The 18,895-nt window shown below is 42.2% G+C and overlaps 1 protein-coding gene across 3 annotated transcripts in view; it reads left to right on the top strand.

The window, feature by feature from the left end:
• The window catches only part of HNF4G (hepatocyte nuclear factor 4 gamma), a 107,018-nt gene that overhangs the window by 83,905 nt on the left and 4,218 nt on the right, over nucleotides 1-18,895 (top strand). For all 3 annotated transcript variants that reach the window (XM_074985726.1, XM_074985725.1, XM_074985727.1), the window contains 6 exons: nucleotides 3,448-3,554; nucleotides 10,082-10,237; nucleotides 13,879-13,966; nucleotides 17,393-17,545; nucleotides 17,699-17,935; nucleotides 18,443-18,565. In XM_074985726.1, the coding sequence (XP_074841827.1) occupies nucleotides 3,448-3,554; nucleotides 10,082-10,237; nucleotides 13,879-13,966; nucleotides 17,393-17,545; nucleotides 17,699-17,935; nucleotides 18,443-18,565 (864 nt within the window). The remainder of the gene's footprint in view (nucleotides 1-3,447; nucleotides 3,555-10,081; nucleotides 10,238-13,878; nucleotides 13,967-17,392; nucleotides 17,546-17,698; nucleotides 17,936-18,442; nucleotides 18,566-18,895) is intronic.

Below are 18,895 nucleotides of genomic sequence, written 5' to 3'. Positions count from 1 at the left end.
CTCTCAACCCCCCAGCTGATGGCCGCCATGGAGGACCCGGCAATTTCGACGTTGTGGGACGCGGATCGTCTACACTGTCCCTACTTCGACGTTGAACGTCGAAGTAGGGCGCTATTCCTATCTCCTCATGAGGTTAGCGACTTCGACGTCTCGCCGCCTAATGTCGAAGTTAACTTCGAAATAGCGCCTGACGCGTGTAGACGTGACGGGCGCTATTTCAAGTTGGTGCCGCTACTTCAAAGTAGCGTGCACGTGTAGACGCAGCCTTTGTAAGAGGATATGGGGCCAGCCATACTTCTGCTTTAATTAATTTGCTACTTCCCAGCCTGAGACGGCAAGACTGCACAGCCAAATGATAGCTTAATGGGCACCTGGTCCTTATAAAAGGAGTAAGAGAGATCTGTCAGTGTGCTAGGACAACAACAAATTGGAAATATAGGAGGGGTAGCCGTGTTAGTCTGGATCTGTAACAGCAACGAAGGGTCCTGTGGCACCTTATAGACTAACAGAAAAGTTCTGAGCATGAGCTTTCGTGAGCACAGACTCACTTCATCAGATGCTGGTCTTGGAAATCTGCAGGGCCAGGTATAAATAAGCCAGAGCAAGGGTGGGGATAACAAGGTTAGCTCAGTCAGCAAGGGTGAGGCTTACTACCAGCAGTTGATCTGGAGGTGTGAACACCAAGGGAGTGGAAGCTGCTTCTGTATTTAGCCAGCCATTCGCAGTCTTTGTTTAAGCCAGAGCTGAGGGCGTGGAATTTGCAGATGAATTGTAGCTCAGAAATTTCTCTTTGGAGTCTGGTCCTGAAATTTCTTTGCTGTAGGATAGCTACTTTTAAGTCTGCTACTGTGTGGCCTGGGAGATTGAAGTGCTCTCCTACGGGTTTTTGTATATTGCCATTTCTGATATCTGATTTGTGTGCGTTTATTCTTTTACGTAGAGACTGTCCAGTTTGTCTGATGTATATAGCAGAGGGGCATTGCTGGCACATGATGGCATAAATTATATTGGTAGATGTGCAGCTGAATGAACCCACGATGGTGTGGCTGATATGGTTACATCCTGTAATGGTGTTGCTGGTGTAGATATGTGGGCAGAGCTGGCAATGAGGTTTGTTGCATGGATGGGTCCCTGAGTTAGAGTGACTGTGGTGCGGTGTATAGTTGCTGGTTAGTATATACACCGCACCACAGTCACTCTAACTCAGGGTTCATTCAGCTGCACATCTACCAATATAATTTATGCCATCATGTGCCAGCAATGCCCCTCTCCTATATACATTGGACAAACTGGACAGTCTCTACGTAAAAGAATAAACGCACACAAATCAGATATCAGAAATGGCAATATACAAAAACCCGTAGGGGAGCACTTCAATCTCCCAGGCCACACAGTAGCAGACTTAAAAGTAGCTATCCTACAGCAAAGAAATTTCAGGACCAGACTCCAAAGAGAAATTTCTGAGCTACAATTCATCTGCAAATTCCACGCCCTCAGCTCTGGCTTAAACAAAGACTGCGAATGGCTGGCTAAATACAGAAGCAGCTTCCACTCCCTTGGTGTTCACACCTCCAGATCAACTGCTGGTAGTAAGCCTCACCCTTGCTGACTGAGCTAACCTTGTTATCCCCACCCTTGCTCTGGCTTATTTATACCTGGCCCTGCAGATTTCCAAGACCAGCATCTGACGAAGTGTCTGTGCTCACGAAAGCTCATGCTCAAAACTTCTGTTAGTGTATAAGGTGCCACAGGACCCTTCGTTGCTGTAACAAATTGGAAGGCTGTTATGGAAGGCCCTGAGCCAGCATGAGCAGGAGGCTGGGTATTCTGGGGAACCAATCTGGATGGGGTGGGGGTAAGTGTTCTATCTTGGAGTAAGGAGAGATTCAGAGAGAGCTTAGAAAATGGGCTGAGAACAGAGTCCGAAGGGCAGGCAGAAGTGAAACCCTGAAGGATGGAGGAACCTTTTTGGTTTGTGTAGAATTTTAGCTTGGAAATTCTCTACCATCGAAGGGATTATATGTGTTTGTGACTTGGTTTGAGAAGTAAGCCACACCTCCAACACATACTAGTGTGGGGACAGTTGTAGAGACCCATCCTGGGGAAGGAAACAGAGTAAGGGAGTACTGGCATTTCTATGCTCAGCCAGCAGATGGCATGGCAAAATCTAACATTAGAATTTGGCCATCAGTTTCTCCTCTTGCGTCTTCTGGTCTCATTTGATGTTGACATTATTGTAATTAATTTTGTACTTAGTAACCTCCTTTTTGTGATACTAAGTGAATGGGCCTTGTGTTTCTCCAATTAAAAAAATTGTCATAATTCTTGTTTCATCTCTACATGAGCATTTAACACATTAGTGTTGAACACTTTGTGACATTTCTTTTTATGACCCTAATAATAGGACTATGAGTAAATGTTCTTGGCAAAAAAGCTAGTGTACCCCTGGAATAGTGTGTGCTCATTCATCATATAAACTATGGGATACTGTGCAGTGGAGAGAGAGAATTTTTTACTGAAGCCTTTCATGCTATGATTGAACCAGTGTAATGTAGATCCCGCCCCCCCATAATAACAAACATATCATTGGAAATAAAACTGCTACTCCTAAATGGTGATGAGATTCCTAGTGCAATAAAGAAAGATGCACATCAGTGCAGTGCTCATTCTCTCCTTGATCTAACCTTGGATATATTTTGAGGTTTTCAGAAATCTGATTGATAGTTTTATTTATCCTCTTCCACATGAATTAAAAAGTAAGCCTTGTTACTTAATAAGCCCTGTCTGTGCTCATTAAGGTTCCTTATCCAAAGCCTTTTAGGCTAGCTTTCCTGAGCCTTATGAGACAAAACCCACCTGCTTGGAATATTTTTGCTTACTTAATGTTATATAAACTGGCAGGAATTTAAATGTCCCTAAAGAGAAGCCAAATATAACAGGCTTAGAATTACCTTACAGATGGATTAAAGTTCATTATTCACCTTTGTTTCAGCATTTCACACAGGAAAGCATTAGCAGACATATCTGAATTTCTGTGACTGAGACATTCTGTCAGTGATGGTTCTGTACCCTTAACATAAAGGACTGTGAGCTCTATATCATAAGGCTTCATTAATTAAGAATGGAGGAGGGGCAAACCAATCAAATTACAGAGTATTGTTGAGTTCAAAGTTGAAAGCATGCAAATCTGCTGCAATAAAGCCCAATCATAAAAGTGCTCCCTAGCAATAGTTAGAAAATAATAATTTTAGTGACAGACATTATGACATGAATAAGCAATGTACATCATTTCTTGTCACTCTTTCCCAGACTGTCTCAGAGCTGAAACTTCAAGGTCCTCTTTGGATGTCATACCTTGACATTCACATAGTTATATAACAGCCCTCTGAAATTCTGTTCAACAACACTACCTATGAGCAAATAAATGACATGATTATTCTTTTCCAGCTGTACAAAATGAACGGGACAGAATAAGTACAAGAAGGAGCACATTTGATGGCAGCAACAGTCCTTCTATTAACACATTGTCACAAGCTGAGGCTCTTTCTCGGCAGGTACAGTGATCCAGCATGAAATTATTTAACACCCTTTCCTATTTTGTCATAGTTAAATATTTCTTATTTCTCTTTGTATAAAGTAAGACTATTGAGACAACGAATGTTCTGTCTGCTTCCAAAAACACAATCTACTTGTTTCTTCCTAAAGTAAGTATTAATAATAAGGAAAATACTTCTGTTTCTGATGAAGAAGCCAGTAAAAAGGTCACTTAAGAAAAGTCATCATGTGTTAGGTACAATATGTCCTAGTTTTCTTCCTTAATATTGCTCTATGTATGAACCCCTTACTTTCAAACTGAGTACTCTCTCAGGCACTCAATGATCTCTTTCTGGTCCTTGAGGCTGGGATTTTCAATGGAGCTTAACAGAGATAAATGTCTGACATCCAACACATTTTAACCTAACTCCCTTAGTTAGGCTCCTTTGGCACTCCCAATGTTAATGTTTGCATTTTATTAAACCCTAATAAGGTTAACAAAAATGGTCTAAATACTGAACCTATTCTCATCCTGCTTTTGAACTCTTTTGTCTAGTTGGCACTACATTTTCCTCTGGTTTCATTTTTATCTAATCATTGTTGAGTAGAACAGTACCCACTGCTTTCCTGTAACTCAAATAAATCACAATAATTGATTTCTCACTCTCTTATCTCTTACTAACTTACTCGGAGTGCAACTGCTACCATCTTCACTTCATGAGTTGTGCTGACTGTTTTACACTGAGTGATATATCCCCAGAAGTTTGTAATCTTGTCCTTTGTAAGCTGCTTTTGTAGAAGGGATCTTCTCTTCAGAAACGTCCATAAGCTGTAAAATTTCTTGGATCCTTCTTTGTTTCTTACTTAACTAAAAGAACAACATTAGCTACTTAAACCCACTAGGCCGGTACTTTGGTAGCACACCTGCCCAGAGAAGTCAATGAAAAAGCCTCTGCAATGGTATTTGTATTTCCCGTATTATTTTTTAGAATGTTAGGCTTTAAGTAACTTTTAGCCGGACCTGATGTATTATTATTTTCTTATTGTACAAACTAATTCATATTTCATATTTCAAACTCAGGTTTACAAACAAATAAACTAATCTTTCATAGTAGGATCATGCTCAGAAGGCGTGATAGGCACATTGAACATTTAAGCTGCGTCTACACGTGCACGCTACTTCGAAGTAGCGGCACTAACTTCGAAATAGCGCCCGTCACGTCTACACGCGTCGGGCGCTATTTCGAAGTTGAAATCGACGTTAGGCGGCGAGACGTCGAAGTCGCTAACCCCATGAGGGGATGGGAATAGCGCCCTACTTCGACGTTCAACATCGAAGTAGGGACGTGTAGACGATCCGCGTCCCGCAACATCGAAATAGCGGGGTCCTCCATGGCGGCCATCAGCTGGGGGGTTGAGAGATACTCTCTCTCCAGCCCTTGCGGGGCTCTGTGGTCACCGTGGGCAGCAGCCCTTAGCCCAGGGCTTCTGGCTGCTGCTGCTGCAGCTGGGGGTCCGTGCTGCATATACAGGGTCTGCAACTAGTTGTTGGCTCTGTGTATCTTGCACTGTTTAATGAAAGTGTGTCTGGGAGGGGCCCTTTAAGGGAGCGACTTGCTGTTGAGTCCGCCCCGTGACCCTGTCTGCAGCTGTGCCTGGCTCCCTTATTTCGATGTGTGCTACTTTGGCGTGTAGACGTTCCCTCGCTGTGCCTATTTCGATGTTGGGCTGAGCAACGTCGAAGTTGAACATCGACGTTGCCAGCCCTGGAGGACGTGTAGACGTTATTCATCGAAATAGCCTATTTCGATGTCGCAACATCGAAATAAGCTATTTCGAAGTTGGGTGCACGTGTAGACGTAGCCTTATAGGCATAGAAACAAATCAGCAAAGATAAATACTTAAGGATAGTGCCTTCTTATTCTTTTTTTCTAAAGACTGAGCTGAATAATTGCAGCCAGGCCTGAAGCATCCAAGTAAACAATCCCAAACTCAGGGAAAAGTCCTCATCTTCATCTATCCCAGTTGCATCTTTCTCCATATGGCTCTAAACAAAAGCACTAAATCCAAATACCCTTCACTCTGGAATGTTTGGGTCCAAAGTTTGCAGCTCATGCCCATGTCCATTTATGACACACTTCCAACAATATCAACCTAATTAATGGCTGAATTGCTATGTGTGCTCTAACTTTTAGCTCTCATCCCAGGCTGCCTTACATGCCATAGAACCTGACCCAGTAATTTCTGCTTCAACTTATCTGTGAGCTGTAGCATATCATTTATAAAGTCTCCCAGTTTTGATTTAAAGTCTTAGAGCAGTGGAGTCTAATACCAATTCAAGGATCTCCACACTTGTGGTTGTTTTCCTTGCATATTCACCACAAGGCCCCTCCCCTGCCCCACTCTAAATAAATGCCCTCTCCCTCCCTCTGAGCCAGGCCTCCCTAGCTTCCGCCTGCTCTAACTGAATGCTCTCCCACTCTCCAAGAGCCAGGCACTCCCAGATCAACCCGCTCCACTGAGGGCTGGACCTAGCCAATTGGCAGCCCTGAGCAAATTTCATCGGCCACTTGGAAATGATAGCACCCATAATAACTCTTAGCCCAGTGCTGCATCCCAGCTGCACGCCCAGCAGCTGGCCCAATCTCATAGTGTGCAGCATGGTGGGGGCTGCCAGGGAGCGCGGACAGAGTGGCAGGGGCTGGCCCAGTAGTAGTTCCCACTCGGGAGTGCACAGTGTGGGTGAAAGCTGGCTGAGACAACAGCTGAGCCCAACACACCAGATCGGCTTTTTGGCAGCCCCTTGAAAGTGGAGGGCCTGGGTGACCAACTAGCTCGTTAGGCCCTGAAATCAGTTCTGCCTCCGCTCTGAATATGCTGGTGGCTCACAGGAGCCACCACGGCTGAAGCCAGGGCTGCTAGGGCCGCAGGAGCCAGGTGGCTTCAGGCCAGGGCCACTGGGGTCACACCAGGCCTCAGGAGCCCCGCATCTCTGGTCTGGGCCCTCGGGAACTTCCCCCACTGCCACCATGCGCCTCTCCCACCAAGTGGTGAGGAGCATGCACAGAGTGGGTGGAATGGATGGAGGGCATACCATATGTGTGGCTCGGAGCCACATGTGCAGCTTCCCTTATTCTCCACACCGCAGTGTCCCCTTCACCACATGAGGAGAGTGGCCAGTGTATTGGACACCACAGGCTTAGAGTGATGAAGTACATACTATACCCTTAAATAAATAATTCAGACCATTAGTTATCCTCACTTGTAAATTTACCCCTTGTTTTTAGTCTGAATTTATTTAGCTTCAGCCTCCAAACATTAGGACTAGTTAATGTCTTTTTCTGCTAGACTAAAGAGCCATCTTCTGCAGGAAGTCTCTTTCCCATTTCTGTATTTGTAGTCCATGATCAAAAACATGTAACCTTCTTTTGGACAAACTACATAGATGGAGCTTCTTAAATCTCTCACTATAAAGCACGTTTTCCAGACTTTGAAATCTTTTTGTGTCTCTTTTCTGAACCCTTTCCAATTGTTCAACATTCTCTTTGAAGTGAGCACACCAGAACTGGGCTCAGTATTGCCACAGTGCTTTCTCTGAGGCCACGTGCAGAGGTTACGCTACCTTCCGACTCCTAAGTGGTATTTCCCTGATAATGCACCCGAGGATTATATTCACCCTCTTATCTACAGCATAAGATTGGGAGCTGATGTTCAGTTGGTTTTCTATAGTCTTGACAGAATTAATTAAAAAAAAAAAAAAACTCTAGGGGGCTGCGCCCCTGCTCGCTATACTCGCCAACCCCTTTCTCTTCCATGGAAAGAGAGCTTAGGGATCTGTGTAGTCAGTGCCAGTCTTTCTGGAGGGTCAGGGAGCTGAATGCTTAATCTCAGTCTTTCTGGGGGGGAGGTCAGGGAGTCATGTGGCCACCTCCAGCTTTTTTGGGGGGAGTTGGAGAGCCATGCAGCCTGCCCTGGCCTTGCCGGGGCCTTCTGCTCTGCCCCAGCCCCTCTCCGCACCTTGGCCCCCTGTGCAGCAGACAGACATCATTTGCGTGATGACATCAGTCTGTCAGCCCTGAGGAAAAGCTTTTTTATACACAGAGGCCATGTCTACACTAAGAGAAAGCTTTGAAATAGCCATGCTAATGGCCATTTCAAAGAACACTAATGAGGTGCTGAAATGCATATTGAGCCCCTCATTAGCATGCAGCCGGCCACGGCACTTTGAAATTGCCACTTTTCGCTCCCGTACAGCTCTGCTAATAAGGGGATTTTGAAGTTGGCAGGGTCCTTTCGAAAAGAAGCCCCCTCTAGATGAGCCGCGCGGGAGCGAAAACCAGCAATTTTGAAGTGCCACGGCCAGTGGCAGGCTAATGAGGTGATGAATATGTATTTCAGCACCTCATTAGTGTTCTTCGAAATGGCCATTTTCATGGCTATTTCGAAGATTTCTCTTAGTGTAGATGTAGCCACAGAGCATTTTCATGGAATATTGATGTTTATTTTTAAGCATTTGTTCCCATTTTTAATGATTTACATTACATGGAAATTACGAGGGAGTCAGATCATGGGAGGTTCAAACAATATTCAATGACCCTAGACATTCAGTTTAAAAAAGTTAGTGCTTTATGACTGTTAAAACACAGAGATCCAACATCACATGCCAAAATATACAAAGTAAATATCCTTAAATCAACTCCTAATACAGTAAGTTCTCAAGCAGCATTTTTTCTCACTTCACCTAACTGTAAATGTTGTTTTATCAATAGAGATATTTTTCCATTGGTTTGTGCATGTAGTGAAATCAATATTTACAGACATTAACAAATGCAAATCTAATCCACAGTTACTTAGTTATATATCAGTACACCTTGCTCACACAGTAAACTCTGTGTTATCTGGTATTCATTCAACCTGAACTCTCAAATAACCAGCACAAACATGATTTTTCTGAACTGATCACCCCTGGGGCAATCTGCTCAGCACTTGCCTTACCTCCCCACACGCTGCTGGAGGGGCTCCTAGCCCTGGGGCTGCTGGGGTTCTCCAAGCCCCAGCTGGGTCCCTGGGGCTGTAGCTGCTGGTGGAGCTTGGCACTTTGTCTGGCTTCCAGCCCCAGGGCTGCCAGCAGAGCTCTGCTTCTCGCTGGTGTTCTCCTCACCCTGAGGCTGCCAGAGTTCTCCCGGGTCTGGCTGGCTCCCAGCACTAGGGCTTCCAGCAGAGCTCTGCCCCCCGGCTGAGTTCCCCCAGCCCTGGGACTGCTGGAGTTCCCCCTAACCCGGCACCCCAATTCAGTCTCTGGTTCTGGAGCTGCTGGAGTTCTCCCCTGTGGCAGCTGGCTTCTTGGGGCTGGAGCTGGCAGCAGGGCTCTGCACCCCAGCCAGCTCCCAGCCGCAGGGCTGTCAGGGTCCCCTGCCCTCCTGTCAGAGATCCTGCAACCACCTCTCTATTAAGCGGTACATTTGAACATCCACCAACCTCTCACTCCTGGGGTTGCCAGATGTGAAAGAGTTTACTGTATTTGGTTTCACAGTATTTCAGGATACAAATTTATGTGCAAGCCACAGGCCTTATAAATCCCATCCCTTGTGTGCTCTGCAGTATAGTAAGAATTCACCATGAGGTTTTGGTAGTTGCAAAGTGCGTGATCCAAACCATTTACTTGCTCCTTAGTAGTAAAATCACGCTGCCCCACAACCTCCAGAGGGGAGATTAGCTTGAAACTCCATTGCATTGTTCCTGTGCAGGTTTTTCTAGCATGATGGATGACATAGGTCTAAGGCAGAAGTTTTTCCTAGTTTCAGCTTTACTTTTGTATTCAGTCATCTTGCCTGTGTTGCTTGATAGCAAGCTAGGTATTGTTCCTTTCCTTAGAAAGTCATTAAGAATGTCATGATTTGGCTCAGCGATCATACAAAAGCTTTCTAGTACCAGACTCAGAAAGATTCCTCTCTCTGTGTTTCACAGAACACTGTGCACTGCGGGTGGCCTGCTATACACTCCTATTAGTACATTTTCTGAAACATCCCAGCTTCATTCCATACTGGTTCACATCATTACAAGTCTTTCTGCTTTAGGCATCTAAAAAGTCTAATTCACCTTCTAGGGTTAATGATACTTATCTTGTCAATGAAAATAGATATTTCCCTTTTATCTTTGTATGCCTATAACTTTGTTACTTTCCCTTCCCAGCTGTTTCTTTTTAATGTGAGGTAAATGTCATCCATTTTAAAGGCAAAAAAATAATGAAAATTAAAAACATTACAAATAATAGTTATCTTTCAGAAAGAGAAGATATTCTAAAAATATAATAATAAGAGTCCACTATCATGGTACAGTGTACCTTAGTAGTTACTAGGAGGGATACAAATTGTCATGTATACGCATGTTGGTCCTCTTTACATAAGCAGAGAGTTTTCCAGTAATATGCATTCTTGCTTCTGTGTTTTGCTTAAATGTACTACAAGACAGTGGAAACACAGTAACAAATATGGAATATTAACATGGTATATTTATTTTTGTTTGTTTTTTTGCTCAACATGGATAGATCCCAGTCTCAAGTCCTGGTGCTAGTACTGACATAAACATTAAGAAAATTGCCAGTATTAGTGATGTCTGTGAATCTATGAAGCAGCAGCTCTTGGTCCTTGTGGAGTGGGCTAAATATATTCCAGCCTTCAGTGAACTACCATTGGACGATCAGGTATATAGCAAATGAACTGGAGAATAATAATTATTCTCCTCTTGTTAGAGTCAGGTGGTAGTGGCAAGTAACAATTCATGTCTGCCCTGTGTGCTAGATCCTGGTTTTAAATAGATCTTGAGGCGTTCCACAAATAGATAGTAACGATTGAAGGGTGCTTCATGCATTGGAAAAAAGTGTGCAAGCCCTCAGACTGGAAATCTCAGAAACAATATTTTGCAACTTTCAGGTTTTCTTGTAACTAGATACTATAAACGCATACCAGAGTTAATCACAGTTTTAAAATAAATCCAAATTTCTTTGAAACTTTTGGAATATTTGGTTCATGTTCAGCTATAAAAGTTTGTAAAGACTGAGGGTATGTCTATACTTACCTGGCATTCAATGTGCAGCAGTCAGTCCTCCAGGGTTCGATTTTCCCGCATCTGTGAAGAAAAGACAAAATCTGTCTCTCTGGGCTTGGCCTTTGACTCTGGTACTCCATGCTCTCATGTGGAGTAACGGACATCAGCACAGGCCCAAAGAGCTCTCATCTACACCAGGGAATGAAGTTGATCATGATATGTCGATTCTAGTTATGCTAGTGGCAGAGCTAGAATTGCGCATTTGGGATTGACTTTGTTCCCTAGCATAGACCAGGCCTGAGGTGGCTTAGTTAATTTGAACCAGTTTTCTTATTCTTGCAGGAAACATGAGTATTAGTTTTGAGCAGAAATCAAACCTATACTGAGAACAATCCGTAGAAAATAATTTGTTGTTTAATATAATATAATAAAAGGTCAAAGTGCATTTATAATGTGCTTATGGCAACTTTATTCTAAATTGACATGTAAATAATGCTCAAGTTCTCTTTGTGGACACTATATCATCTCCTTAGTGCTATGCCAGATATCTGTTAGCTTTGAGTGAGATGTCTAAAATGAAATAACCCCCCAAGTCTTCATGTTGTAATCGAAGTTAGTAGGGCATGTGCAGGAACTCAAATTTGACTGCTTTTGGAGGTACATATTAAACACACATATTATACACATGAATCTCAACACACACACATATCATATTCATTAGATAGAAACAGTGGTATGCTCACCATTTCAGCCAAAATGTATATGCTTTGGAACCATCTGAATACATGTGTCCTCAAATAGTTGGCTGCAGTAGAATCACAGAGCTCCTTCAGCTCTGAGACTTCAGGAGAGAATAAGCCTCTCCAGCCCCAGGGCCAAAGGAGCTCTCTCTCCTTGCCACATGTCTGGGGCCACAGAAGCTTTCAGTTCCTGCCACGGCCCCAGGGCTGGGAGAGCTCTTTTTCCTGACCACAGCTCTGGGGCTGGAGGAGCTGTCAATTCCTGCCACAGCCGCAGGGCCAGCGGTGCCCTCTCTCCCTGCTGCAGGTCATGGGTCCAGAAAAGTTCTATGTCCCTGCTGATTACTGGTGCTTGCTTCCCCTGGTGCATGTCCTTGGACATTGCTGTCATCAGGCAGCTAGCTGGGAGGTTAAATCACTACTAAGCATGTCCTGATTTTGGTCTTTAAATTATAGTTCTACTCTGAAAGTGACGCTATAAAAATGTCATTATGGAATTCCTCCTTCGTGCCTCCTCACTAAAAAGACGTAAGGTGCTTCTCTGAGCACTGTAAATCCAGTCTTATATCTAAGAGTGAAGTTGGGGACATTCCTCCTCCTGCATCTTTACAGAAACGAAGGTGCTGCAGGCCAAAGCATGCCCTTTCAAATTACTGCTTCAGTAAGACCTGTGCAGACACTGGGTTTGTACAAATGTAACAAAAAGGATTCAGGCTATGTCTCCGCTAGGCAAAGTAAGTTGACTGCAGGTATGCAATTCTGGCTATGGGAACTGTGTAGCTAAAATTGACGTATCTTTATTCAGCTTACTTAACCGTCCTTACTGAAGAAGGTTGAAAGGAGAGTTTTCCCATCGACCTCCCTTACTCCTGGCATTTTGCAAGGAGTGCAGGAGTCGACTGCGACTCCTGAGAGATCGATTTTGCATGCCCCTACCAGACATGTGAAAACAAGCCCCAGAAGATGGACCCTGAGCAGGTCGATCTTCTGGGCTAGTGTATACATAGCCTCAGTTAACAATTCCATTGATGATCTAGAAAGAGGAATGTAATCAAACAGTCTGTTAGTTGTGTTGACTCTGTAGGGTCTGCAGAAGTACGAAACAATAAAACTTGCTTTCGACATTTAAGCTGATATGGAACAAGAGAAAAAAAAATAGACCTGCTGACCTGCTAAGAACATACCAGTTGTACACTTTTTCAGTGTATAAGTGCACTTTAGAGGGTCACTAGCCATTAATTTTATGGTTAAAATTTGACCTATAATATTTAGAATATGAAGTGAGACGTGTTCCTCAAACTCAAAGGAAACCCTCATACTTTGTAACTGAGAAGTTAAAACCATATTTAATATAGTTACTATATTTGTATGATAACTTCTTGCTAATTGGAAGATAGCATTTATTTATCAAATAAAAGCTTCCTTGTTTTGTACATATTCTTCCTAACTTCAGGGTCAATCTGGTGTACAGAAAATAAAGTAACAAACAGAGAAAAGTGTATTAACTCTATGAAGGCTGAGGCTCAGATAGCTTTCTAATTTGGTTGCTCAGTTCCCTTCTCTGGCTTTGAAAATCCCAGCATAAAAAAACACAAGAGAAAAATTCACGTTTGTTCAGTGGAAACAAGCAAACCCCCCCAGAAAAGTGATTTCATTGCCAAACTTCTAAGAGGGCATTATGAATAATGGAATGTAAATACAGAACATAAAATGATAAACTAGTGAGAAAATTGTTTAACTGCTTTTCTGGTGTGAATCAGGTTTCTCCTTTATTCTCTATCATAAAGAGATCTTGTTCTACATATTTTCCAAAGATATTGTTGTCTGTATTTCGTATTGAAATAGGCCTCTCTGATAGCAAAATGGAGTACTTCTCCATGATGTGAATTTTCAGCTTTGTGCATGCTGTTTTTTTCTTGTATTTCACTCTTTAGAAGAAGGGTATTTTTTAGCAAAAGCGATTGAATTACCAACTTACTCTGTCATTTGAAAGCTTATAGATAGTCTGGTATGTCATTCGGAAAAAATTGAAAACTCACCTTCCCCCCACCCAACATAACAAAATAAAGCAAATAAAAAAACAGAGGTCCAGAAAGCTGGTTTTGTGTGGGAAAGAGACATCTCAAGTATGTTTGTGTTTTATTGGATCAGACTGAGCAAAATACTGTACTGGATATTGCAAAATTCACTAAAATGAGTCATGGTAGCCTTCCTGCCATTGGTTTCTTCCGTGTTGACTTAAAATCCAAGAACAAGCTCTGTGTAGAAGAAACTGGGAACTAGGGCATGCACATAAATGTATTCAATGTTAAACTATTTCCAAAATCATAAATTCAGTTTGTATATATCGCTGAATGGTAACAGAGACAAAGTTAAACAGTTTGACTCAACTCCTTAGAAATACTAAGATATTCATTTAAAATGGATCCAGTAGTCTGAGTACTGTAGTTACAAACAACCACATTCTGAGGCCTTCAGCTTGCCCACTGCAGACAACTGCATATATATGCTGGTGTTATAAAACATTATATTATTTTCTGGGTTTCCTCTTTTTAAGGTTGCCCTACTAAGAGCGCATGCTGGGGAACAGCTCTTGCTTGGAGCAGCAAAACGGTCCATGGTGTATAAGGACATTTTACTTTTAGGTAAACATTTATTTTGTTTTAATTGATAATAACTGTGTTACAGCTCAGCAACAACCATATAAGTACCATCCTGATAAACAGTGCCATCATTTAAGTGGGACAGTTGCCACATCACAGTGAGCACATTGCAGTCTGATGGCTCTGAACACTGCACTCATGGCATAGGTAAACACTCAACTTATGGTACGTTTACTATGTTGTCACATGCCAGGTTTCAACAAAAGCAGATGGGCATTCTCTTGCCAATGAAAAAGGCTGCAGCTCTACTGTCACCATAAGCCTAAACCCATATAGGCAGTCCTTGCCAAATGGATCTACTTAGTTCTGTACCCTGTGTGGGTGGCACCAATGACCTATGTCACAATCCACCACCGGACACGGTCTGTGCCAGTACTTTGGCCTTCTTGCAAGGAGCTGTCTGGGTGTCTGTGGACAGCATAGGGTCTAGACACAGTCTGTCAGCTTTTCTTTAGCAACTTTGTGATACCAAGCACTGGGACGTTCCACTGCCTTCTATGCCCACTCTTGCGGTCTGGCTAGCTGACTCATTCTGAGTATGATTGTACCAACCCTAGCATCCAGGGAATGGAAAGTGTTTGCTCTAGAAATGCTACTCCTATTAGAAGCGCCTTCCTGTTCCTGGGCCAGTTCTTTTCCTGAATGCAGTTGTACTGGAATAAACTGCCTAGATAAGTGTATTATTGACTTATCCTACCCATTAAATTACTGAAGATGTAAGTATTTGCTCTATTCTTAGGACATTCAGTAATGAACAGAACTGGTGTGAATGAAAATGGTGGCTAGCTTGACGAAGACAAGTATATGCCATACAAAGGAACAATTTAGGAACAATTTACTTTGAGCTCTCCAAGAAGCAATTTGGTATAGCTGATGAACCACTGGTTTAGTGGGAAATTATCAGCTTTGTTCTTGACGCTGACAGCCCTGCGCTGAAAATAGGTGTAACCCCAGAGGCACTGAGACCACTGGCAAGGGAGAATGAGGTCTCTGCTCTTCAGCCTTGGGTGAGAGCCAGCTGGCTCTTAGTTCATGTGGTAGATCACAGGGCTTTAGCCCCTTCGGTTGCAGGTTCATTCCCTCCTGCCCGTGACCTGGGTGCATCAGCCTTATATACGCTTGCCAGAGGAGGGCAGAGGTGGTGTGTGTGTGTGTGGAGAGGGGGTTAGAAAGGTGGGTGGCGGTCAGCTTTGCAGCACTGGCTCACCCTCTGGGAATGTAAAGGTGGAAGGTTTGATAGGCATAATCACTGGGATGAGGATCTCCTTTCTCCATGCCGCAGGCAAATAAGTGGTACAGGGATTGGGGCTCAGATAATTGTAACTGCAGGGAGCCAGCCTGCCTTACCCCTCCTACAAGGGGTGGGGGTGGGGACGGGGGTTTGCTAAGGAGGGACCATTTTCTGAATGGAAAATGAGAGGGAGTTGGTAACTCCCTTCTCCCTCCCACTGGGCAATGGAATTGCTGGGGGGACCTGTGGGGGAGAGAAGAGGGGGTGGAAGCCCCATGGGTAATTACAGAATAAAATGGGAGGAAGGGGTATCTTCCAGGTAATCTCAAATGTCTAATAACAAAGTTGTAGCTAATTAAACCCCTATTAAATCTCTTCCGTCCTTTCCATATGGATGGACAAAACTCTTGCTCTTATTTGTTATTCTCATAGATCATTTCAATAAAGAGAGAACCTTTTGGTCAGAGGCTAAAGTAATGTGAATTGCTGACATAGCCAGTGCCTTTGTTTTTCGCTAAAGGCAGAGGAAGAGCTTCCCCTTCCCTTCTTTGTTCAGGGGAGTCTCTCTCTACTTCTTCTCTGCTAGGAAGCTGAAGATTTATCTGAAGTGCACACATTGGAAGAAGATGTTACTTGAATGGGAAGGTTCTGGGTTTTGTCACCACTAGACGTAGCAGAAGCACTTGCTTCCCAGGAAGGAGTGCCTCCATCAACCCTCTCTAAAGGAAAATCATGTAGCCCAGAATATGACACTTGTTGGGGAAAGAAGGTTTTGCCACAAGTTCACCCCATTTAATAACTTATCAATGTTGTTTGATAAACATAATTCCCATACTTACTCCATATATTATGCAGGGAAAGTCTCTGAAGAATTCCCTGTCTGGGTGGAATGACAGAAAGAAATATTAGGGTTTTTTTTTAAATTATAAGCATACCAAAAATATCTTAGTCAACAAAATGGATCTGTTATTTTCTTAAATCAACATGTAGTGTGTAGTACTTCATATCAATACAACACAAGCATCTGCTACTGCAATATGTCATTTAAAAACTACATCTTATTTTTTTTCTATTCAAACATTTATTCCTATTAAATTTAGTAAGGCCCTGATTTCACCCATTGTTTTTTATACCAGGATAACTCAATAGCATCTATAATGATGGAGACAGTTCAAGATTGTAATTTCTTTAGGGCAGAGATTGTATCTTTGTTCTGTGTCTATATGTAGGTTGACCCTCTCTAATCTGGCACTTTCGGGACCTGACTGTTTCCAGACAAGAGCATTTGCCGGACTATGTGAGCTCAATATTGTCTAGAAGCATTACCAACACTTCCACTGCTTACTGGTGTTTTAGAAGACATGTTGGGGAAATTACAGCTAAATAACAGCACAGAACACTGAGAGCCAAGACTAGTGTCTCTAAATAAATTTTATGTGACTATGGGAAACTTGGCACACTCATGATAGGCGATTGTACGGCTAACTAAAATCATGCCAGATTATGGATATTGTTGGACAAGAGAGTTCCAGATTAGAAAGGTTCAACCTGTAATACTTTGCACAGTGGGGCATGGGTGCAATGACTGGTATTCCCAAGAGTCACAGTAGTATAAATGTATAATGAAGTATATAAGATTATGCTTTCATAAATAGTAGTAGTCAGTTAGAAAGTTGTATATTGGTCTTAGAAGGATTTAGAATTCTAAACCAAATATACTAGAAGTGGGGATTTATATTCTGTACCACAAATTTAAATAATTCTGAAGACCATATTTTCAAAGTGGCCTCTTTGTAGCCTCTAAAACAGCACATGGACTTTTTTTCCATTTTCCATAAGACTTGTGAGCCCAAACTATATGGCTAGATGGATAATTGGATTACTCCCCAGATTGTGCATACAAATAAGCCTTGATCCTGCAGACACATTAATCGGTACCTTTACAAATATGGGATTACCTCACATTCCTAAAGCATTACAGGACTGTACTTTGAACACATGCTTTCCTTTTATAGCAACTTAGTTTTTCAGCAGGGAACTTTATGAAAATTCAATATACAAAAATCTGATGTTGCAAAATTAAAAATGGCTTATGAACATTTGGTTACCTAGGCCTATAAATTTAAACCTTTATCTAACATCAGTCCATGTTCAGACATTTTTTTTTTCTCCTAAAGGTAACAATTACATCATCCATCGCAACAGTTCTGAAGTTGAGATCAGCCGAGTGGCCAATCGGATTCTAGATGAGCTAATCCGACCATTCCAGGAAATTCAGATAGATGACAATGAATATGCTTGCTTGAAAGCAATTGTGTTTTTTGATCCAGGTACATCTTCCAAAAAATCTTTCAGATTTTCTGTATGAATACACTAAAATTTATCTTTGGTGATGTAGCATTCATTAACAGCTTACATATTTGAACTGAATGTTTTTCACTAAAGGAATATGCTTTAACATGAAGTATTTTCATTTTTTCAAGATGCAAAGGGATTGAGTAACCCATTAAAGATTAAGAATATGCGGTTTCAAGTCCAAATCAGTTTAGAGGATTACATTAATGACCGTCAGTATGACTCCAGGGGGAGGTTTGGAGAACTTCTGCTTCTACTGCCTACGCTTCAGAGCATCACTTGGCAAATGATAGAGCAAATACAGCTTGTCAAACTGTTCGGAATGGTTAAAATTGACAGTTTGCTTCAGGAAATGTTACTAGGGGGTAATGTGCTATTTGTTTTCTGTATTCTTCTTCCTTATCCACTTGTTACGCACTTTGGAAAAAATATCCTCTCCCTGCCCATGGCTGCTCATGCTTCTTCCAGGAGACTGGATCAGAGCCAGTCTGGCCCAGGACAAGGGGAACATAAAAATAAGTCAAAGTCATGATAACATGGCTACCATCTTGTCCCTCCACCTCTAGGTGTACCCTATGGTCCTCACTCACAACTGAATACCTGGACATAAAATTCCCCAAAGAGACCGACAAGGGAATCCTTTTTAAGTATTGTAAGGATGAAATCCCTTGTTAATGCAACTCAAGCAGTAAAAACAAATGTCATACTTATTTTGTTTGATGTCTCGTTAAATTGTTTAATGAATACTCAAAAGGCAGTTACTCAAATTGCCAATCAAAATATTTGCTCTAAGGGAATGTAATTACTGATGTGTAAATCACTGGCAGCAACATGTTCATTCAAACTGATATGTGCTCTTGTAATTTTTGCAGGTACATCCAGTGATGCCAGTCATCTTCATCATCCGGTACATCCTCATTTAGCACAGGATCCATTAACTGGTCAGACTATTCTGATAAGTTCTATGTCTGCCCCTGTACATACAGAACAGATCTGTAAGCACTTGCACATTACCTTTCTATCATAACGTCTGTTAGCTTTAGTTAACATAAAATGGTGACCTCTGAAAGCTAGTGTACAAAAGTGTTTAAATTGTCATGCTCCTTAAAAAAATACATGGAATCTTCCCCTTTGAGCAATACAGTCTGATTTGTTTAATTTAAAACACATTGCACTCATGATACTTGCAATACTTGCAGCTTCTGATATTTAAAAATGAATATTTGCCTTGAGCAACAAAGCAGATGCTTCTTTATAGTACAGTAGTATGCAGAGTTGTTGATTAATTTCATGTAACTGATGGGATGAACTCAAAAATTGTGATT

This window comes from Carettochelys insculpta, chromosome 2, assembly GCF_033958435.1.
Source record: "Carettochelys insculpta isolate YL-2023 chromosome 2, ASM3395843v1, whole genome shotgun sequence".
Lineage (NCBI taxonomy): Eukaryota > Metazoa > Chordata > Testudines > Carettochelyidae > Carettochelys > Carettochelys insculpta.
This window is presented reverse-complemented; position numbering and strand designations above follow the sequence as displayed.